This window comes from Crinia signifera, chromosome 9, assembly GCF_055691185.1.
Source record: "Crinia signifera chromosome 9, ASM5569118v1, whole genome shotgun sequence".
Classification (NCBI taxonomy): Eukaryota; Metazoa; Chordata; class Amphibia; order Anura; family Myobatrachidae; genus Crinia; species Crinia signifera.
This window is the reverse complement of record NC_139225.1, coordinates 107,912,465-107,937,515: the sequence shown is the minus strand read 5'-3', so window position 1 is coordinate 107,937,515 and position 25,051 is coordinate 107,912,465. Positions and strand designations below refer to the sequence as shown.

The 25,051-nt window shown below is 43.6% G+C and overlaps 1 protein-coding gene across 3 annotated transcripts in view; it reads right to left on the bottom strand.

The window, feature by feature from the left end:
• The window catches only part of FGF13 (fibroblast growth factor 13), a 300,336-nt gene extending 280,175 nt beyond the window's left edge, over positions 1-20,161 (bottom strand). The window contains exons 1-2 of one of the 3 annotated variants that reach the window (XM_083159475.1): positions 19,893-20,161; positions 19,285-19,470 (exon numbers count right to left, since the gene is read on the bottom strand). In XM_083159475.1, the coding sequence (XP_083015601.1) occupies positions 19,285-19,333 (49 nt within the window). In that variant the 5' untranslated portion in view covers positions 19,334-19,470; positions 19,893-20,161. Of the gene's footprint in view, positions 1-19,284; positions 19,471-19,714; positions 19,866-19,892 lie in introns of those variants that run through there. The other 2 variants (XM_083159478.1, XM_083159476.1) reach the window with 2 other exon arrangements.
• Positions 20,162-25,051: the final 4,890 nt, after the last annotated feature.

Below are 25,051 nucleotides of genomic sequence, written 5' to 3'. Positions count from 1 at the left end.
TGAAAAGTACAGTTGTGCCAACAAACAAAATGATAATTATTGATATTGATGTTGCATCAAAACAGTTAATGTCATTTGTACTAATTGTGGACCCTTTTCCTTTACTCTAGCCTCTCCATTCATTGCATGATTGGAATAATAGTCCAATACTTTGTGTAAATAATACCCCTTTTACACCAAAACGCTGTGTCGCACCCGGGTTTTTAGACCCAGCTGCAACCCGGTTGTGACCCGGAGTTTGCTCCCTTTTACACCGGTGGCTGCCCCTCCTGCATGCGCCTTCCCCCCCCCCCCCCCGTCAGAAGCGGTTTTCACGGTGCTTGGAGATGACATCATCTCCAAGCGCAGGGACCACCGAACTCTGTGCTGGGCCCCAGATCATTGCGCTGGGGGCAAGCTCAGCACCAAGATAAGCTGCTGGGCTGCCCCCAGCCCCTGTGGACCCCCAGCCATCGTCCGGAAGGTGTATGGATGCCGCACACAGGCATCAATTCACCTCCTCCGCTGCTGTCTGCAGAGTAGAGCAGACAGCAGCGGAGGCTGTGTGTGCCTACCACCAAGCTGCCGATGCTGTGGTCTGCAGGTTGGGATTCCCCCATTTATGTAAATGGTAGCCAGGTCGAATGACCCGGCGTACCCGTTTACACTGCCCTCTACCCAGGTCCTAGCCATTTTCAACCCAGGTCAGGACCTGAGTAGAAGTCCCATGTAAAGGGACACTGCGTGACCCATTTACACCACCGCTGACCCAGGTCTGACCCGCCACTGACCCGGGTTTTTGCGACGGTGTAAAAGAGGTATTATATAGCTGGGTTATGCATATGCCTTAATTCCCAGGGCCAGTTATGTATATTTCCTATCCATACCTACCTTACTAGAGATTCAATGCAGTTGATTGGATGCCTGCTGAGACATGACCAATCAGCACAGCCAATGTCTCGTCAACAGTAGTTTACTTTCAGTTTCTTCCCAGATATTTTGCAGAAGTGTCCAATGCAGCTCCAGTAAAATAGAAATGGATGTGTAATTCTTCTCTTTCATAAACTACTTAATATGGGACGTCTAAGAAATGACATTATTCCAGACTGAAAACCATAATTGTTCACTATGTACTGAATGCACCATTAAAGTGACTGTTCATGCTTTGAACAAAAAGACACACTGTAATTGAATGAATGATAAATAATGCATGGGATATGTATCACTTGGTTATCAACACGAGAAATGACAAGATGATTTAGCTGACTTTTCTGACATTTCTAATCAGAGAAGGTTCAGTGATATCAATGTGATCAGAACGTTCAATGACTCATACATTAAACAGAATTACATTCTGACTAGTTTTAAGGAACACACTGTAATTAACATAAAACTTTATTCAGTTTAAAAATACTTTCTATAACTTACACATTATAATTTACCATATCAAGAATCTTCCTCCCCTGTGTCACAGCTTTTTCACAACCCTCTTTTGGACATCAAGATATCTCTTGTGAAGGAGTATGGCGTCCACCCCATTGTGTCCGCCGCTAGGGCCTTGGTTCTCTTACTGCTTCTCTGTATCTACACACATTGTTCAAAGGATGCATTTAGGAAAGGGGAACAGGATGGAAGGAGCATTGGAAGATGGGCATTCTTCCATTAGATACCCACAGGGCTATCGCTACCATTTGGGAAGATTTAGGCAGCTGGCCAGCGGCTCCCGAATCTGGAGGACGCCCTTGAGTCTGACTTCCACAAAAGTAATGTTGGGTACACACCAGGACGACTAGGGCCCGATTCCCTCAATCTAGATCCAATTCCGACCAATTGGATGTAGATTGTGTGGTGATTGGGCCCTTTTCTGTTCTGGTGTGGACCGATACCGATCCGATGCGCGGTCCCGCGGGTCGGTCGTCGTTATTGAGATCCTACCTGCTGCAGGTAGGATCTGAATGACGACCATACAGCCGGGTGCGGGTCGCCATCGGATCGGACCCGCTCACGGTGCACATGGTGAATTTAATGCAAACGTCATGTCTTGAGCTTCTTAGATGCCACCTCCACACCACACTTTCACCTGAGGTACAGGAAAAGGTATTGGTGTGTGGGAGCAGCAAACAGTATTTTAGAGTGCCACAAACCCTTGCACCGGCTCTGGATACCAACATAAATCAGGAGCTATGCTTTTGTATTAGTGCCCTAACTCATCTAACATGAAATAAACAATGGAGGTCCTAAAGTGTGAGGATTTAGAGCTGGGAAGGGGGAGTGTCCTAACTTAATGCTATATAAGTATTTGTATTACATTTTATTTTGCTAATGTACGTAACACCAAAAGCACCTGAGGCTTCATAGGTAGCAGTGATCTCAAAGGTGGAGACAAACATGAACTAAAGGATTCTCGTCACCTTCAGACCCCACATCTGCTATGCCACTGACCAGGATTATGCCACTAGTGAGCTGCTCCCAGGGTTCTTACATTAAGGTAAGCATGCCCAAAAACTCTTCTGCTTTAATGTGTAGGCTGTCACTTTGTGCAGACTCAGAGAGTCTTGCCCATCCTTCTGCAGCTAGACATGCGTCCATCCAAGAAAAAGGTCAACATGTAAAAAGGTCTACATGAGTTTTTAATGATTATGTTTTTAAACCTACAGTACATGTTCCCAGTTTACCATCCAGTGGGAGAATATTATCATGTGCCGAGCGCAGTGAGCCATGCGAGGGGTCACGGTTATCAATGTCAACCTATGGTGACATAAACACCAAAAACATCCCTTTTGTCAATTTATTGACCACGTCCACCTATTGCATGTTTACCATTTTCATGTGTCGACATTCTGCCTGTCAACCTGTAGTGGTAGGCCAACCCACATTACAGTGCTGACATCATGCACTACATTATTGCATCAGTTCCCTATGTTTCTTCCTAAGGGCGGGATGTATTAATATACATCGCCGCCCTTCGCCTGTACTAACATATGCGGCTAGCATCGGGTTGCGGTGATGGAGACCCCCGCGATACCTGTGATGTGGTCTGCGGGGGTCTCCGTCACATCCCGGCGGCTGCCAGTGTCCCCCTGCGTCTCCTCCTCCCCCCTGCAGCCGGATGTCCTCAGGGCTGTGACACCTGCTGGGGGAGAAGAAGATCAAAGGAGGATGGGAGGAGGGGTGCGCGGACGGCGGGCGGCGATAGAAGCCCAGAGGGTGGCGATACCCTGCCAGGCAAAAACGGGGCGTATGGGTATTGGTACATAGGAAAATGCGGTAAAACCCCCGTTTTACCGCATTTTCCCTTTAGTACATCCCGCCCTAAGACCTTGTCAGGTAGGCTGAGGGTATAAAAGTTCTATTACATAAAGACATTTGGCATATCCTTAAGTATACCTAGTGTTTATCAAATGTTTTAGGATACATCATTTCATAGGGGTGGATTCAATAAGGTGCGCAGTGAATAGCGCCGGGAGCAAGTTCCTAGAGCAATTCTAATCAGTGCGCTTAGAGAATTCTGGTACTCGCGGTACTCATGGGTGTTAAGTCGCGATTACTGGCATTTTCTGACTTAAGAACCTCGCACCAATGCTGTTTGCACCATGCTGGGGCTTAAAACAGCATGGCCACCCTAGTTTGGTGAGATTTCTGCTCGTACCCCAGGACAGGTTTGAGCAGAAATTCACTAGTCGGAGTTAGCGGTGCGCTGTAGAATAGCTGTAGGAGTTCCGCTATTCATTGTACACCGTATTGTACTGACCCATAGTTTGAAAAGAAAGAAATTGGACAGCGCCTTTCTCCAACATCCAGGCACCAGGAAATGTTTGCCCATAGTAAATGACCCACCAGCAGGCAAGCAGAGGATATCCATCACCAGGGCCCACAGACTGTACGACATAATATACCTAGAGCAAAAGTAATATTAGATGGGAGGATCCTTGTGTGTAAGCATTAAGGAGGTTATTCTGATCGTAGCGGCCAAACGTGCGTACGTTCGCTATTAACGTACGCTATCCGTACGCGGCCGTTGTGGTTAAGTCCACCCACAACTCAGCCGCATACGTACGGCCAGAAACAACGTCAAAGGGGAGTGGCGTACAATTGAGCGTACGCCAACGTACACGGACGGGCCAGCCCTTACACTCCGACAACTGGCGTACAATTGAGCGTACGCCACCGTTTACGGACGTCTCTCGTCCGTCTTCCCACCGACTTCTTGCGGCTATCTGAGCGTACGCCAGCTTGCACGGACGGGTCCCTATTGTTTTCAATAGAAAACTCAGCTTATGTCACCGCTCGTGAGAGTGAGCGTACGTCCGTGTACGCTGGCATACCCTTCACATATATGGACCTGCAAATCTTGCCTTTCAACTATAATTATGAAAATTAATTAATTGATTGAATTAATTAATGTGCAAAATAGTGGCCATGGGCTTAAAACATTGCTGAAACATCCTTTGTAGGTGTTAGATGTGGTTTATGTTATTGTATCATAAATACAAAACCTATGTTTGTATTAGAGTGAACACGTTGACACATGTCGACTTGTGTAGATTGAGTGTGCTACTGTGTAAAGTCTATGAAAGCACGTAGTGAATGTGTCTAACTGTTTAACAAATAGCTACCTTAGCATATATAAGCAGGTCTTACAAAGATTCTTACCTTAAATTAAACAAACCTTTAAATGTAGAGAAGTATAGAAAGATAAGCTTCCAATGTGTTTGAGTGCTGTGTGTGGCTTGCAGGTAGTGAAATCATGGTTTGGACTTAATAGACTGCAGCATTGGTTATTACATTCAGGTGTATGTGTTTGGTAGTAATCAGCGTAAATTAGCAAACCCAGGCGCACGCTGGCATGCGGTATCTGTAGGGGTGGTTTGAGATGGCGGTTGGCGGCCGCCTGTTTTGTGTCCGAAATGAACGGTGCTTTAGTCGATCGTGCGGTAGTAGCACCGTTCATTTTTGGTGCACACCCCCGTGTACGCCCATGTTTACGCCCATTTTCCCTCATTATTTCGGCTTTGGATTCTATTGCACACAGGTTTATCCATAAACTATACAGAAATAGCTCTCTTTCTAGCCTGCAATGGCAATATACATAATCTCTTTTGCTTGTAGTGCATTTATGGTCTAATGGTGCCCACACGGTGCGATGGTGGGATGTGTATTGAACTTTTGGTACTTATGTAATATCTGGGCTCCCGTTTTTCTTATGAGACCGCGTCCGCTCGCCACACTATATAAAATCAACTCCATGCGTAGTTGGATAGTAGGGGTATGAAAAAATGGGGTGCATTTAACATGGGAGCCCAGATAATACATAAGTACCGAACTTTTTAGTTAAAAACACAACGTGTGTAGTTCACATCACACCGTGTTTCTGTTGGCTTGCGATGTGATGCTTACTCCCACGTAGTACACAAGCTAAAAAGTGTGGAGGCATTACTTGGTGTACTAGAGCGCATCACATCTAGATTGCACGCTGTTGTAGTGTATCGCATGTAATCAGTACTGAGACTAAATTCTGGATTTTTTTTATTGACCATTCAGGTACATACAGTAGGGTTAATAGTCTTCAAATTGTGACCTTTGAGCATTGATACAGTACACCATTGCCAGCGTGTATGTCAAGCTTTGTATGCCTCCTTGAAGGCATTAACTGGCACATCCTTGAGTGCGCTTGTCACAGCCGCTTCCACTCTATGTCTATGGTCTAAAACAATGGTATCCTTTTAGGCCCGTTTGATCTGGAGGGAACTCCAAGAAGTCAACCGTGGCCAAATCTGGACTGTAGGGTGGTTGAAGAAACATTGTCACCTTGTGCTTGGCCAAAACCTCTCTTGCAGCGATGTGTGACTTGGTGCATTATTGTGATAGAGGACCCAGGTAGCATAACTACACAGTATATACATAATGAGAATGACTGCACGGTATGCACATAATGTAGCATGACAACACGGTATACACATAATGTAGCATGACTACAAGGTTTGTGCAGGGAGTGATGGTGAGTGACTGGGTATGTGTATATACCGTTATGCGCATGTGCAGCCACTTGGTGTGAGCGGACACAGCAAACTGCTTGTTCGCCGCCCCGTTCACACCTAGCAGTGCGGGTGGGGGACGCACCCATGGGAACACCCAGTGTTTCATGGTCATCCCCATGAAAACGCTGGGAGTTCCCATGTAAATTTGCTCGTGACGCCGATGCGGTGGGTGGGCAGCTGACCCTCGAAAGATGTAGAAGGTGCATACATATGTAAGGTTGCTCTGAGCAACCTTTTCGTCCACGTTCAGGGGGAATTGGGTGGGCAGCTGACATCCGGTGATGTCAGCTGCCCACCACCCGCCTGTCCGTCATGCCCGCATTAGCATGAGAACTTTTTAGTAATGTGTATGTCTATCTATTACTTTAACTATCTATTTACTACCTTTAAATATAATCGAATGCTCCTGTCTGTAATGTCCCGGGTAAAGAGTACCCACTCCTAACCCCCCTTCCGGCACCACCACCCTGTACCACATTGTTGTTTACAAAGTACTGTAAAGAACTCATTTTCTGCATTGAAAGAATAGTATGAGTTTCAATTAGATAAGCGCTTTAAGCAGATGGGGAATCATATTATCCAGACACTCGCTGTTCCTCATACATACAACCAGAGCAGGCAAAAACATAATTGAATGCTCCTTCAGCATAGACCCTCGTCAGGATCTATTTTTAACTTCCTGGAGGAGACGCAAGCCTTGACAAGAAAGTGTAATGCCTATTTCTGAATTTTGAAGAAACTGAAGCCTCAATGGATGTCTGATTTATTCAGCCAGCAGTCTTGAAATGCACATTGAGCAACAAACAGGCACAGTGAGACCCGGAAGCCGCAGCTATGTCATTTAATGATTTATAATTGCACATAATCATCAATTATTTAAAATCTAGTGATATTATTTAAAATTCAGTTATATGCATGACGCTATTGGATCCCTTATATGCAACTGCATTTAACACTGTAATAAGCCTGCCCTGATATCATACTATTAATACTTTGGTCCAATTCAATAAAATCGTTAGTACCGTAAGTGGTATACCAAATAAACACTAAAGTAGCTAATTATGTTGTACAAAAGTGGTGATGACCTTGTCAAGGCAATTTAATGAATGAAAATTGGAAAGAAAATCCAAGGTTGTATATTTACATTGCACATTCTTTTAAACGAGCCACACTACTTGTCAAAGCAGGGCACATACGGACATATATAGCCAAATTGGAGAGATACGGTCACTAGGTCTACAAGCATTAGGTCGACATGGCTGAAGAACGACATGTGGGAAGGGTTAGGTCGTCAGGGTCATTAGGTCGACAGTCGACATGTGGAAGGTCGACAGTCGAAAGGCCAACATGGGGTACTTTTTTTTTTTGAGCCGACATGTGCCGACAGGCGGTATTTCATGCCCTACCATCCACTAGGGCGTGGTGGGATAATAAAATAGCGTGCTGAGTGCAGCGAGGCACCGTGCCCGAAGCATGGCGAGCGCACGCGGTGCTATGTTTCAGTGTCCATGTCGACTGTGTCAGCATTCCGGTAAAAAAAAGGTGAAAAGCCACATGTCAACATTTTTGACCGTCGACCTTCACCATGTCGACCTAATGCGTGTGTCGACCTAATGACCCTGTCGACTTAACCCATGTCGACTTTCCTGCATGTCGACCTTCATGCATGTTCACCTATTGGTGTTGACCTAATGCTTGTCGACCTAGTTCATGTCTATCTAATGATCCATACCCAAATTGGATACATCTGGTTGTTTGGTAGACGGGCTGCCTGCCAAACACACAGATGAAGACAATGTTACAGAGCAACATCTTCATTTAAACATGTTACCCTGTTTGGCTATACCGCTGCTAGTTCCCATCTATTAACTATAGTACCGCTACTAGTTCCCATCTACCGCAGGGACCCCGCTGATGACAGCATATCTGCTGCTGGGACCCCGCTGCCATGGCCCGTGCCGTGGGTGCTCTTCACCTTTCGTGGGTGCTCAGGCCCCGGAGCACCCACGGTTTCGGCGCCTATATCTGTACTACAGAAACACAGGGACAGGAAACAAGAGTGAGCTAGTGATGTACTGTGCTCTGGCTAAGGGGCCCCCTGACTGAAGGGGAATAGGGTGCAGTTTCCCCTGCATCCTCCTTAATCTGGCTATGATTGGGTGCCTCTTGGAGAAAGTACACCAATGAGAATGCACAAAGAGGAGGGTCATGGCTCTAAAATTTTATGGCAGTTTGGTTATGGATGCTCAGCAAGCTCTGTCCATCCAAGTGGCCCTCGCTGCCTCTCATCCCCTTGCACAGTCAGGTAATAAAAGCAAGTAACCAAAGTGGTTCCATAATGTACGCACTATATTTGCTAAAAGTAAATGTGAATGAACACAATAAGTTTGTATGCAATATTTATCTGTTGTTGCAAGTATCACAAGAAATTCACATTTTTCACACAGGAGTCTGAAAAAGGAGCCCAAACAAGTGTCTTGGCCAGGTCACCATGAGGGGCTCTGTTCCCAAATACTAATACCGGCTTCTACACCAGGGCTGGGCAACACCGGCCCTCCAGATGTTAATGAACTACACATCCCAGGATGCTTTGCATTAGTTTCAGCATCACCACATAGCAAAACTAATGCAAAGCATCCAGGGATGTGTAGTTCATTAACATCTGGAGGGCCGGTGTTGCCCAGCCCTGTTCTACACACTAACACATGCAGTGGTGCTGCCTTATTTTCTGTAACTTTATTACAGAAAATCTTGTCAAGCTGGCGACAGGATCAGAGACTTGTGTTGTTCATCAGCAATGTTCTAGGTCAGAATGATCTGGCTGCACTCAGTCCTGTTAGATGAAGGACTGTACACTAAAGATGAAATATAGCAGGTTAGCAATATCACTGCTTCATAATGAATGTGGCGAGGTGTCACATAAAATAGGGCATGCTGATACATGATGGGAAATACATATTAAGGAACAACACCCCCACGTGTTACTATTTATCACTGCTATTAAAATATCATTTATTCCAAAACAGCATTTCTAGGAATTCAATTTCAATACCTTGGTAACATGAATAAATAGTACTTTATTTCTAAATTAATTTTAATCTATGTTGCCAACTGATAACTGATTGTAATTTGTTACCAGATTCTGAGCAGGAAAGTAATGCCCGGATGCTGAGCTATAGAAGTCTCTGGAGCCAAGCCTCCCCTTTCTGTGCTCTTGGCTTAATGGCCTTTGTTACTTGCACTAGTCTTGTCTCTGGTGCAAACGGACAGTCTGAAAACATGTGTAATTACACACATGGTAACTCTGCATAGCTGAGTCGTCTTAGCAGCATTATGGGCATAGGAAAAAAATACTCTGTAGCTTCACAAGGGTCATGGGTGGCGGTGGTGTTGGTGGTCTGTGTGTGTGTGTAGGGGTGGTGATAGGCTGGCCACTCCACAGAGACAGGAGCCAGTGACATTATGCTACAATGTCTTGTGTTCAATTCTGCATCAGTCCTGCTATTTCCTAGGATGTAATTATTGCATATTTTTAACACATTTTTCCCAATTTTGTTTCCTTATTTTCTTTTTTAATAAATGCCACATATTCATTTTGAATCAATTCTCCCTGTTAGACTAAATTGTCCAGTGTCACATTGGGGTAGTTATGTTTGTTATCCTCTAAATCAGCTGTTCCCAACCTAGGGTACCCCTGAGGGTACACTGCAGACCAGTTGAGGGTACTTGAAAATAATATTGGCAATGGTGGAAGAAGTGTACCAATTGCGGAAGATGTCCACATTGCATCATCAGCAATCAATGTTTTTACCTGACCAGCAATCCACTGGGAGCTACAGTACATGTGCTGCCCTCAGGTATAAGTGACCATCTGCCCTGCACTAACACAGGTAGAGGAAGCAGCAGCATTAATCCTACAGGCGTTAGCGGGAACCCCAAAGACAGTACACAGCCAGCAGCCAGACACAGAGGCACCCGATTCCTGACCACACACAACTCCTCCGCTACTCCTTAATAGAAGGACACACATACCGCCCACTTCCACACCACACTGGGTACTGTGGATATTTCAAATTGAGAGGACGGGGTAATCATAAAGCAGCCCAATATAGGGGTACGGGAGAGAAAAAAGGTTGGGAACCGCTGCTCTAGATCAACGCAATGAGAATTTATGAACAGTTTGACATAAAGGGTCAATGTTTTCTTTCAGCATTGCTAACTGTAGAGTAAAGTTTACTGTGTTTTTTACTTTAGTTCTATTTTTACCCTTCTGTACAAGATCAGCATTTTCCATCATTTTCAGGAATAATGAAATGTATTTCATTGAAAGCTCCCCTTGTGAATGTTCCAGAAAGTGCAAACACCCAGTATGGTAGGAGGCTAATTGCTGAATGACTTTTGAAGCTGAAGGGGCTGATAGTATCAGCCAGAGGCGATGTTAGGAAATGTGAGCATTAAAATAGAAAATTTAAAAAAAAAAGGCAAATATGGAGGTGTTTCATGTAGGAGAGATTACATAGCGTTTCACAGAAGCACACAGAGGGGGTTATTTTGGTTCACTCTTTCTGACAAATTCCTTCTTAGATGGACAAAACCATGTGCACTGCAGGTGGGGCAGATGTTACTTGTGCAGAGAGAGTTAGATTTAGGTGGGGTTTTACTTCAAAGTCAGATCTATATTGCAGTGTAAAAATAAAGCATCCAGTATTTTCCCTGCACAGAAACAAAATAACTCATCCAAATCTAATTCTCTCTGCACCTCTGCAACTGCCCCCCTGCAATGTACATGGTTTTGTCCATCTAAGAAGGAATTTGTCAGAAAGAGTGAACCAAAATAACCCCCAGAGTGAGCTTGTTCCTGGACAGGGCCAGGGTGGCCCAGAGGGGTACAGGGGAAACCTCCAGGGGGCAGCAACAGTGGGCATGAGACTGCACTTGTAATATACATTATATTCTATATACATATTTTACATTGTACAGCACATGGCTATGGTGTATTTTCTACAGTGCATTCCTGTTATTAGTATGGTACATTAATATATATACTGTATATATTCATTAAGGGGCCTAGACCATTCTCTCTATAATAGTTAGCCAAACCTCTTTGGGGGCTGGCCACACCTCCTCTGGAGACTGGCCACACCCCTAAGCATTTGCCCCTATCAATGCATTCTCCTTATGGGCATTTATATCCCCAGGTCGACACGGTTCCTGGTCTAGGGGTGGCATTAAGTTACATTTTCTATGGACAAGCTATTCGTACAGAAGTGTGCATGCAACCCAAACAAGTAAAATAGCATGCTTATAATGCCTGAATCCCTTTACTTAGACAAGTTATTTTAGTACTACTGGATGGTGAAATAAGCAGTAAAACTTATGCACTGTGGATATGATGATGTTCTTCAGAATTTTCCACGAATCTAGTGTTGATATGATTTGCCTTAGCGCACCTGAGATGCCCAAGAATAACACACACAGCTACATCTTCAGCAACCTGCAAGCATCAGGCATAAGTGTCGGGACTGGCCAGAGTGGTCATACTTAGATCCCGCTGATTAAGCTGAGCAATACTGCTAACTAAACCAACTGTCTAGGTTTATAATAAGCAGCAAATCATTTAAGTGGTCTACCAGGGTGGAGTAATGGCCACATTATGTTTTAAATCTGTTATGAATATGAATCAGAATCTGACAATAATGTTTTAAAATGGATTCATATAAGGGGGTTGTTGATTTACTGTAAAGGCTGTTGATTAAATGGTGACCCAGGAGGAAATGTAATAGGATGAGAGTTTCAGAAAGTGAGAGATTTGGTAAGAAATCTCCTGCATGTTTTTAAAGCGGCAATCTTTTACACTGCAAAACCAGTTTGATTTTGCAGTGTAAATGATTGCCGCTTTAAAAAACCTGGATATTTCTTACCAAATCTCTCACTTTATGATTATCTCACCCTATTAAATTTCACCCTCAGTATCAGACGAAGCTATAAAAGGCCTATCGGGAGAATACTATTAGGTCATACTATTAGGGGCCCATACTTTTGGGAATGGACAACCTCCAGAGGAAATGTGGCCAGTCACCACAGAGGCTTGGCTAACCATTAGAGTGTGCATGGTGTGTGCCCTTTTAGAAATATAGTATACAGTACATACTGTATAGTAGATATTGCTAGTACATGAAAATGTGCCAGGCTAATAACAGCAATGAATGCACAATACAAACTACAGTGTGTTATAATGCAAAATATGTGTAATGTATAATTCAAGTGCACAGTCTGGATCCAGATCTCTAGAAAAAGGAGGTGGGACTTCAGGAAATGGGGGCCGCCAAGACTTTCCCCTGTGGCCCTGTGAGCGAACCCTAGGTGACCCTTTCATACTACAAAATGCTATAGGATGGCCAGAGTAACCAGTTAAGACATAATAACTGTATTTGCACAGTATTATTAGGAATGCACCCTGAACAGGCAAAATACAAATAGAATGCAGTATGCACCTACATGGGAAGATGGAGGCAGATGTGTCAGGGGACGGTTCTATTAGGTAGCTACTGTAAATGTTCTGGGCTAAATTTTTTGCCGTCAAATTCTACAATTGAGAATTTTTACAAATTTTGTTATTGGACAAAGTGGTGACTTAGCAAACATTTACTTTATGGCAGTGTTTCCCTGGGTGCCTTAGGACCCTTCAAGGGGGACCTCGGGCTGGTGGTTCAGGACCAACTGAATTGAATTATGGTCAATGTTACAGGCAAAACCAATGCTTGTGACTGCCAATAATAAAATGGCAAACTGAAGCAAATTCTGTCCCTCACCACAGAAGGATTACATATAAACAAAATTACCTTAATTCATATTTTATTTCTCAATACAACTTTTGGCCCAGGGGTACCATGGATAAAATTCTCATACTTTAGTCTGTTGTGATTCAAAAAAGTTTGGGAACCACTGCTTTATGGTATAACAAAAAAAAAGTTAAATACAATGTTTGTGTAATTTTGTAGAAACACGTTATTAGATACATGCCCACCCCTTGTCATTCTTACCAAATTTACAAAGCAGTTGTAAAAGCCAATATACAAAATAAACATGACAATGTTGGATGTGTATGGCCTATTGATGTGCTGAGAGATATCAAGAGTAGAGGGTACTAATTAGCAGGAAACGTGCTTGGGTCATCTGCTAACTGTGCTGCTGAGCGGTACACATGTTCCCCTGTGCGAATGCTGGTGTCCCTTATGGAGTGTGTGGCACCAGCGCTTACTATTTTTATATTTCTCTTTTAGCAGGTGTGGCTATGCCTCCCTGGATTTGGCCACCCAACCAATTCCCGGGGCCCATGGCCATTTTTGGTGGCCCTTTATTAATATTGGATGCTGACAGAATTGAGAAGTTGTATATGGTGCAGTTTGATAATGATCTATTGCTTGAAACAATGAAGTAATCAAAGTGTGTTGTTTAGCTACACACTGCTGCTTGGGTATCTTGGGACAACAGCTAACAAGAAAATAGTTTCTCCCTCTTGATCTAGTCCCACTGAACAGATCTCTGATTCACTGTAAATACTTTACAGCAAATTACCTCGACAGAGCATTCATTATTATATTTACAAAATACACATCAAAAGGATCGAAGGCTAAAAAATTGGACACACAATAAAAAAAAACTGCGGTAAAAACCCTGTTTTCATAATATTTAGTTTCCAATGCCGAGAGTAACGCAGATTTTTCTGCCATTACCCTATAAAAGCCTATGGGCTTCTTTCTGCATCTCGCCACCCCACACTGCTCGCACCAGCCCCCCTTACCTCCTGTCTGGGCAGGCTCTTGGTGTGCTCCCCAGACCCAGCGACCTATATTCAGTACATCCAGGTACAGAGTGAAAGGACAGGTGTTTGTATGGTGTGCAGTTTTATAAACAGTTTTTTTCACTTTACAAAGTCTCTATTCTGCCACTTACATTACTCATTGTATGCAGCAGGTTCCCAGCCTTATCCAACCTTATTTGTAAGTCTTCCCAGTCTTTATTTGCTGTGCAGTAAAATTTAACATAAACTTTTCTATTTTATCGCTTGTCCGGTCCTAATTAAAGTACTGTACATTTTCTTTTTAGAGGTCTACTCAGTGGGCCAGATGTATTAAGCCTTGCAAAGAGATAAACTGGAGTTAATGTGGAAGGAGATAACGCATCAGCCAATCGGCTGTGTTTGAAATATGACAGTTGGGAGTTGATTGGCTGGTGCGTTATCTCCTTACAATTTAACTCCAGTTTATCTCTTTGCCAGGCTTAATACATCTGCCCCACTATCCCTTCAGGGCCGATTTATTAGCATCTGCATCCTCAGATGCGGATGTGCTGTGGTAATATCAAGCAGATTCGCAATGTGATATTGATAACATTTGCATGGATTTATCAATTATTGCATGAAGGAATAGAGCTTACAAGACAGCTCTGTTCCTGTGATGGCTCTCCGAGGCATAATCAGGGAATGTTTTGTAAATAACAAACCTGGTCTTGTGCTGTGCATGTGCTGCCACTGATATCGCTGCTGATGGTGTGGCGACCATTTTCCCGGAGACCTGAACATGTGCACCAGACTCTTGGACAGCACTAGGGTTTACTAGTAACCAAAGAGTCTACTAATGACCAAAGAGTGTATTTCTCTGCAGGCTAGACAGGATAAGGCCCAGATGGAGATTGCACATGGGCCTTCTCTTTTGCCCCTGTCTCTATTGTAAATTATGGGCCTTATTCTGGTCCAAAAGAACAAAAGAAACAATGTGAAATTTGCAGCCTTGCGTGTGGATAAAACCTTGCCCGCTGACCACAGAGCTATATGCCCCCCCCCCCCTCCTTGTCCACGACCATCAAATGATTTAGAAGGTGCACGCAGATGTAAAACACCTGCCTGGTGTTTTACATTTGCGTGCTCCCTGTATGGGAAGTGGGCGGACAGATATCATCCGTTGATGTCAGCTCCCCACGTCACGGGTACATTTATGCTGGGTGTTCCCATGGGCGTGACCCCTCAGTGCCGCCCCCACCTGCACTGCTAGGTGCAAATGTAGTTTGCAGTGCCCGCATGCAGTAAGCGTCTGCACATGTGCATGTACTATACGTTTTTAATGTGTTTTTACTATGTGCACACTGTTTATAGCCTTGCACGTGGATACTGCTGTAATTAATATATTATACCATTAGATGCCCTATCTGCATACTACTTTCAGAAAGCTTATACTGCTTAATTTCCTAGAAAGCGCTACTGTTTAAATAGGTGCATACACTCAAATGAATACTATACAAATGTGATATACAGTAGGTGACAGATAGATAGATAGATAGATAGATAGATAGATAGATAGATAGATAGATAGATAGATAGATAGATAGATAGATAGATAGATAATAGCCCATACTTGCCTACTTTTGAAAACTAGTTTCAAGGAGTTTATTGTTGGTAGCAGAATTTTGTACAGAGCCCCATTGAAGGGGCGTATCATGCTCCACCCAAAGGGCGTGTCTAGTTCCATATAAGAAGAGATTGTGAAAACAGATTGTAAATGTGGCACCCAGAAGCGTTAGTGTGTACTGCTACATCTGAGAGGAATCTTGTAAAATTACTTATATCCAAATGTAGATGATCCCCAAAGCAGTTAGTAAGAGCGACTATACTTGCTAAAGTGCTTGGAAATTGTGCTGATGATTCAATATAAATGTATCTGTCTCTCATTCCTTTTCTCCCCAAAAATGTAACAGTGCAATGTGGGCTAAGTGAAATAAGGGAGATTGCTAGACTAATGAGGGAGAGAGGGAGATTGCTGTTATTTCAGGGAGTCTCCTGCAGAATGCAGGAGGGTAGGCAACTATGTAATAGCCCAGTTTCATGTCCCATAAAGTACTCTGCTTAAGGGAACATATACATAGACGTTTGCATGCAGCAAATTACAGTACAATAAAATTGGAGAAATATATGGGTAGTCATGAACAGCAGCAAATCACAAACATACAGTATTTACTTATGTGAACTTCGGTTTGCCAGCAGCAAGCCTCTGTGAATAGTTGACTTAAAATAAGATGCCTATTGTACAGGCTACATGAGTTACTGCAGAATGGAATTTAATAACAACTTTGTGGATCAGTTTTAGGAGCTTATCGAATAGATACTTATTTTAACTAATTTACACAAAACTTTATATTTTTATCAAAAGTTGACATAGATGATTCATAGATTCTGATTTTATTACTATTTATAATTACTCAAATTCATTAGCTGATAGGCCCTTATTCTGCATCGTGCGGTACGGCCCGCGTGCGGCCGTACCGCCGATGTTTTCAGTCTGCACATGCGCAGAGGTCAATCTGCGCATGTGCAGGCGAAATCGCCGCACATAAAGTTTCGCCGCCGCAAAGGGGGCGTATAGGGGCGTGAGGGGCTTCATACCCTCATTTCCCTATGCATACGCCCCGCGTTTCATGGGCGTTCCCATGCAAACGCGGGGCGTATGCATGGTAATGAGGCTATGACGCCACTGATGGGGGCGGAAAGCTGACGTCGCCGGATGTCAGCTCTCAGCCCCCATACAAGCTATCACACGGACGATTGTCCGTGTGGTCTCAGCTTGCGGGAGCTGCTGTGGCGTGCGGCCCTGCCTTCGATGGTCGACGACCATCGAATGCAGGGGGCAGCTCCCACCATGGTGGAGGCGTACGCCCCACCATTTTTATGCGGATCGCCAGCCGTCCGTGTACGGACGGCCGTGGCGATCCGTCTCGTGGGCGGGGATTGGTTTGTGCGGCCGGAGCACCGTGTGCGGCTCCGGCCGCACCAACCAGAATAAGGGCCATAGAAGTTTGCGTGCAGCATATTTGGTTAAAGCGAAAAACCAACAAGAATCCCAAAAATATCAATTTAAAGACTTTTCTACTTTTTACTATTAGAAGCAGTCGCCAAATTCCAGAACAGTTCAATTGTATGAATAACCAAATTGTCATATTTCTTATCATTACTTTATATACAGTAGTTACCCAAAATACCTAATTGAGTGAAAAGGACGTATAGAATTCAGTGATGGATTCATATAGAACAGTGAAAGTGAGTATTGTGGAATCATTGCATCAAAATGATTATATAATATTATAATATATATATATATATATATATATATATATATACACAGTATATACACAGTCATACATACATACATACATACATACATACATACATACATACACACACACAATGAAAATGATCTCTTTGCAGACTGCACACTTTCCAAAATATCCTATGGTACTGCAAAAAAGTAATTACACACAATAATGCATGCACTATACGTAAGGTTTATTAAACACTGATTTGTCATATATTGTTCGATATTATTCAAAACACTCTATACAGTATGTAGATATGAAGATTTGCTGACTTACAGCTGTTTCCTATATTATCCTCGACAATGAAGCATCTCCCCAGAATAGTACCACCATTAAATGCAAATACCAATATCAACATATTCAATTGAATTATATAATGCAAAAGTGTATAATTATTTATATATATATATATATATATATATATATATACATATATATATATATATATATATATGTGCAATAATAGATAGAAAAATACATTAAATGTATTTGATATAGACATTATATTTGAAATTTATATATTTCTAATATTGTAATAATATAATATAAAAATTATTATTTCTATTTTTTTGTATAAATATATACACACACATACACACAAACATACACACGAACACGCATATTTTATATACATATATGTACTGTATGTGTATATATATATATATATATATATATATATATATACACATACACAAATATAAAGATGTATCTATGTAAATTTACAGAGTACAGTTCTATCTTTATAGGTGCTGTAGTACTTAATAGGTGAACCATTGTTATCATGTTCACTATCCTTGTATCCTTGGGGAAAAGTTTGAAAAGTGATAAATAGGATTTCAGCAAATAAGTGCACTCGGCTGATATTGCCATTACTGTATTTGTGTTTTGTCTTCTACTCCAAGCTCAGCCTTGAATGGACATAATGTCAGACAGCTGGCTACCTTGGATCTGCATTATTGCTGCTGCTGGTGTTCAGGATGCAAATGAAACTAATGCAGTTGCAGTGTAATATACGTCCTCCCCCACCCCTCCTGCCCTTCTTGTCTCCATGGCAATTGTCACCCAGTTTACATCCAGCAGCACAACCAGTCGATTGCATGGTAAGGGGGGGAAACACATCAATTCTTGCAGTAAGCATGGCCCTTCTCTAGGAAGAAAGACTCGTTAATGTGATAGTGGAAGATTAGCATTATTATTATTAATCCTACATAATAGTGATGCTTTAGATCGCTATAGCCTCAGCTCTTACAGGGAGCAATGTGCTCCCTTGATGCATTAACATTGTGAGTGCTGGAAGACTGGCAAGTAGCACGCTTGCACTGAAATGGTTAACGGAGAGGGCCGTCATAAATCATCCCTCTGTGTAGATGCACAGGGTGCAGACAACTTCTACACACAGGTGGCAGGGACCAGCGCAACGATTCTACAGGAAGGATTGCCACATTGCTGGTATTACATACTCCACAAATACTGCATACAGCACATAATGATGATGATAATAATGTCTACAGTCTGCGCTGTCCTGCACAAAGGAGCCCGTGCTATGGGAGCTGGTGTACACAGATTCGTGGCAAAATGGATCAAAACGCATGAAAACGAACGCACGCATCAGTGATGCACTGTGTAATGCGTCTCCCATGTGCTTTTCCTGTGTTGTGTTTTTACCAAGACAATACACTGTGCTGGTAGCAAATGCTATAGATCGGCCATGCTGGTATATACAGTACACCCTTGCCTTCACCGGCTCCAATTTCATTGTGCTTTTTATACATTTATTAATGTGTGAAAGTACAAACAAAGCAGGTATGTGTGACCGCGGCTCATTGGCGGTAATAATGCTTGTTTTGATCATTTCATCGATAAGTTCGTATTTCAAGAATCCGTTCTACCCTCCCCTGCACTTGCCTATGAGCGGATGACCCCTTCCACTGCAAGGTGCTGAGACTGTTGATCCTGTAGGCAGGTGGCACATCTAATACACAGTACCATGCGTGTTTGTTTTGAATCTCAGTCACTTTTGGTGTCATACAGGCATGGTCACATCATCACAAAGGTGTACAGGTCGAAGGTCGTCACCTCCTGAAATGGCTCTCCTCTATTAGGTTCATTATAAGGTGCTTACCCTTAGAAGCATCTTTATCCTCCTTCGGTTTGATCACCTTTCCACTCATAGATCCCAGTTTGCTTGTAAAAATTCCCAAATGTGATTGAATTTGTTCTTGGATAGGATTCAGATGAATATGTCAGAGAATCCTCCTCGATCCCCCCAAAATGTCTCTTTGCAGGTGTCCGTTTATCCCCCCGATGACTATAAGGAGAAAGAAAAAAAAATATGTATCTGAATCGGATGAAGGATTTCTAGTTGAGGATCTTACTTCCTTACTACAGGATGCGAAAAACACAGACAAAGAGACGTGTTCTACCTTTCATATCCTAACAACCCCCACCCCCTATTGCATGCCATCACCACTTAAAGACATACCAGAAATAGACACAAAGGCACAACAAATAAAGCACATTGCTAAACATGGATGGAACAAGTATGTACTTACGATGCTGTGTAGTCAATTTGCAAAACAAAGCAAAAATAAATTGTTTGGTTCGACTGCATTGTTCTTCATACCCTGGCAGGTAAATGGTTAATGTGGTGTGTATGCAAGCCCTGCATTGGAAAGGTCTAGTTAGGTTTCTGCCAGTTTGGTGTCTGATCTGAAGGATGCGGTGCCTTACCTTGTCCCCTTGTCTTTGGTTCTCTCTCAACTGAATGGAACTAGCAGGGATGCTCTGTCTTAGACATTGAAACACAAAAGCTGCCTGTTGTAGTAAGCGTGAGCTTGCCGTTGTCAGATCAGACAGTCAGGGCTGGAAATGAGCTGGAAATAACCTCCTTAGATACGCCTCCTCCTTCTAGAAATAGAGGTAAACTGGAGGTCCGCCTCCTGCCACTCTAATGGACCACACCAGGACAGCCTTGGTAAGACCAGTGTCAGGGGAGGATGAAGCCCCTCTATACATCTCCAGCCCTGGCCAGTCTGCTTCTTAAAGACTAGTGACATCACATTACTAAAAATCAGTACTGCTTGCTTTCTTAACATCACATAAGGCAGACACACCATTGTCACTTGTATGATGACAGCAATGCACAGAAGGTAACAATAGGGTATCAATTCCAGGGAGAGTTCTGTGTTTAAATGAATTTTTGCACGTTTCATGTTTTTGTGGGGTTTTTTTTTTTCATTCTTTTAACTTCTTTACCGATTGTACAGTATTTTAAAGTGAATGCTCAGATTTTGCATACAGTATATTGAGTGTCCAGTATACATTAGCAGTAGTAGTCATATTTATTGAAGGTTGGGAATATTTCAATATTAGCATAAGTTATCATTGGGACTTGTTGCTGTGTGGCACCTATACTGACATAGGTTGCAGTCAGGTGACACATGTAGACTGGCAAATGAGTTGTCGGAAATGTTCAACAGTGATAGATAACTCGATATCCAGCTGTTACAGAATCACAAGCCCATCTCTCTGGCAGGTTGTCTAATGCAGTGGTTCCCAAAGTGGGTGCCTCAGGACACTTGCAGGGGTGCCCTGGATTGGTGGTCCCAAAACAATTCAAATTATTTAGTCAATGCAAGAAACAAAACCAGTGCTTCGGGCTTCCAATCATAAAGTATGTGGACAAACAGAAGTGAATCCTGTCCCTCATAACATAACAGAACATAAGGAAGACCTATAAACAAAATGTATTTAATACAATAAGAAACTTTTGCTTAGGGATGACATGGGAAAAAAATCTAATACTCTAGTGCGGTAATTGCCTGTTAGACCCTGGTGGAGGTGCAGTGAGAAAGCACCACACCTTATAACATGGGTCGGCCAACATGGCAATTGATCCCGGGTTATAAGAAGGGTTAAACCCGCGTCTGTATAATGGGCGACTAGAACTTAGTGTGAAAGTGCCGGACCCGGGTTGTAGCTGGGTCAGACCCTGGATCGGCATTGCAAAAGTTTGGGAAAAGTTGACATATATAACAAATAAAACAACATTAAGCTGCATAAATAATACAGGCTTGTGTCACCTATGGCTTCTGCGTACAGCGCTTACAGTATCTCAGGTGGTTAGTAAATAAGAGCATTCATTTCTGTTCCCTCCTGTCATATGTGAGTTGGCCAGGGCAAAAGTTCAAGCTCAACTATCAACTTAAAACATTAACAAATGCAAAATGTATGTAAAAATGATTATTCCATATCAGAATTTACAAAGTTTAATTTTCTTGCATACAGTATTTCACTGCAAGTCATTGCTCCGTTCTAAGTCTATTTAGTCTAAAAAAATAAGGCTTATACCTTTCAATTTTGTCTTCATTTATGGTATATTTGTCAAAATGTCAAAATTCTCTCCAAGACAAAGTGACTCAATATGGTGATTGAACCATTGCTGTCTCAGAGAATAGTATCTATATTTCTCACTTTCATTCCTAAACAAAGAAATGTGTTTGTTCATCAATCACATTTGTTCATACTGAGACCTGGATTTCCCTATAATAACCCTTTTACACCAAAAATCCCGGATCCAACCCGGCATTTGGAAGAAGGATCCAAGTCGGGTCGGATCCGGGATTTACACCGTTTACACTGCGGTGCCCACCCGCAGTGTAGATGGAGGCGGCGCTTGGAGATGACATCATCTCAGGGGCGTAACTATAGCACCGCAGCCCCCGTGACCGCGGGGGGGGGGGCACTATGCATGTGCGGGCGCCGGGGGCTGCAGTGCTATAGTTACGTTAGCTGCAATGTGAAGGGAGCAGGGGGCAGGGGGGCATTGAGGCGGCTGGGGGGACGGAAGCTGCGGGGGACACAGAGGCGGCAATTACTTACAGCTGAGCCGGGCAGGGGGAGCCGGGAGCTGTCTGTACTGAAGAAAAAAAAGCCCATACAATGAATGGGCAGCCTGTGATTGGCTGCTGAGCGCTCTCTCAGCCAATTGCTGACTTGTTGAGAGAGCGCTCAGCCAATCACAGGCTGCCGATTCATTGTATGGGCTTTTTTTTTTTTCTTCCGTACTGACAGTGACAACTCCCGGCTCCCCCTGCCCGGCTCAGCTGTAAGTAATTGCCGCCTCTGTGTCCCCCGCAGCGTCCGTCCCCCGCAGCGTCCGTCCCCCCAGCCGCCTCGCAGCGTCCCCCCCACCTGCATTGACGGCTACCTGGGGGAGCGGCAGGCGGCGCAGGTGGAGACCGGGGGCGCGGCGGGAGAATATAAAGAAATCGTATTCAAAAGACCGGGCGGCCGCTGATTGGCTGAGAGCTCAGCCAATCAGCGGCCGCCCGGTCTTTTGAATAGGATTTCTTCCTATTCTCCCGCCGCGCCCCCGGTCTCCATCTGCGCCGCCTGCGGTCCTCGCCTGCCGCTCCCCCAGGTACCCACAGGTATATCGGATCTGAACATCTAGACTGCGGGGGTTGGTGCGGCGGGCGGAGGGGCGGGTGAGTGGCTGGGCGCCCTCCCTTTAACGGCGGGGGGGCGCCCAAAATGTAGTTACGCCACTGCATCATCTCCAAGCGCCGAGGCTGCGGTGATCCCCGCCAGAAACACAGATCACCGCGCTGGGGGCAGCCAAGCACCAAGGTATGCTGCTGGGCTGCCCCCAGCCCCCGTACACCACCCAGCCATCGTCCAGGAGGTGAATGGATGCCGCACACAGGCATCCATTCACCTACTCCGCTGCTTCTGCCTACAGAGTATAGCAGACTGCAGTGCAGGCTGTATGTTTCCCCCCCCGTCAAACCTGTGGATACTGCGGTCCGTAGGTTGCACGTCTCCCATTGATGTAGATGGGAGCCGGGTCGGATGACCCAGCGTACCCATTTACACCACCCTCTACCCAGGTCCTAGCCGTGGTCTACCCAGGTCAGCATCTGGGTAGAAGTCCCATGCAAAGGGACTTGGTGTGTCCCATTTACATTGCCCTCTACCCAGGTCCTAGCCGTGTTCTACTCAGGTAAGCATCTGGGTAGAATTCCCATGTAAAGGGACTTGGTGTGTCCCATTTACACCGCCGCTGACCCGGGTCTGACCCACTGAAGACCCGGGGTTTTGCGGTGGTGTAAAAGGGGTATAAGTAATTAGTGACGGGTATGGTTCATTGGGTAGACAGCATGTTGGTCGACAAGCATTAGGTTGACACCATTAAGTCAACATGCATTGAGCTTGACATGGGTTAGGTCGACAGGGTCATTAGGTCGACACAAGCATTAGATCCACATGGGGAAGGTCGACAGTCAAAATGTCGACATGTTATTTTTTATTTTTTTATTGTCCAGAATTTCGACACAGTCGACATGGACACTGAAATGTAGCACCGCTTCCCCTATGCTTGCCATGCTTCGGGCACAGTGCCGCACTACACTCTGAACACTATTTTATTTTCCCACCACACCACATGTGAAAAACCCCATGTCGACCTTTTGACTGTTGACCTTTTCCATGTTGACCTAATGCTTATGTCGACCTATGACCCTGTTGAACTAACCCATGTTGACAACTAAGTCATGTCGACCTTAATGCATGTTGACATGATGGTGTAGACCAAATGCTTGTAGATCTAGTGACCATATCCCTTAGTGACAAGCTGACAAGAATGAAGATCACTAAGGGGTAAATTTACTAAGTTGAGAGTTCCATTGAAGATGGGATGTTGCCCCTAGGAACCAATCAGATTATATCTACTATCTTCTAGAATCTAGAAGATAATAGATTTAGGCCCTTATTCAGTTCTAATCGCAGTACAAAGTTGTTCTCAAAATGGGCAAAACCATGTTCACTGCAGGTGGGGCAGATGTAACGTGCAGAGAGAGTTATATTTGGGTGGAGTGTATTCAAACTGAAATCTAAATTGCATTGTAAAAATAATGCAGCTGGTGCAGTATTTACCCTGCACAGAAACAAAATAACTCACACAAATCTAACTCTCCCTACACATTTTACATCTGCCCCACCTGCAGTGCACATGGTTTTGCCCATTTTGAGAACAAATTTGTACTGCGATCAGATCTGAATAAGAACCATAATCTAATTGGTTGCTAGGGGCAATATCCCATCTTCAATAGAACTCCCGAATTGTGCACAAGTCATCCTGATCTCCTCTTAGGAGTATATACTATCATTGCAGTACACCAGGGCATTTGCATGTCAGTGTTAGGTGGGACAGAACTACTCGTTATTCAGATGTGAGAGTAGGCCAGATCTTCTGCACCGAGGATAGGACTGGTGCAAATTAATTCTGATTTTGATGACATTTACAGTAACACAGTGGATGTAAAAAGCTTTTTCAAGTTCTATCTGTGCAACAGTTTACATCATTCATAAACTTTGGTGTAAATTTACTAAAGCTTAGACTTAAAATTTACTAAGCTTAGAATTAAAAATAGATGATGTTGTCCATAGAATCCATTTGGATTCTGTCTACCATTTCTCTATTGTACCCTAAAAAAAATATGGAATTTGATTGGTTGCTATGGGCAACATCACCATCTTTTCATATTTAGAAACTTTAGTAAATGTAACCATTTGTTACGGAATTATGGGATCTCTAAAAACTTCAGGATGAGATCTATACAATTAAACTTTTTTTTTTTTACATTATGAGGCTACATTTGCATATTGGCACTTACAGTATCTCAACTTCCATACATGGGGCAGATGTATTAAGCTTTATAAAGAGATACATCCAAGGGTGATAAGGAGAGATAAACGTCCGGCCAATCACCTGCCAACTGCCATGTTACAGGCTGTGTTTGAAAAAAGTCAGTAAGGAGCTGATTGGCTGGATGTTTATCTCTCCTTCTCACCCTTGCATTTATCTCTTGTTAAGGCTTAATACATCT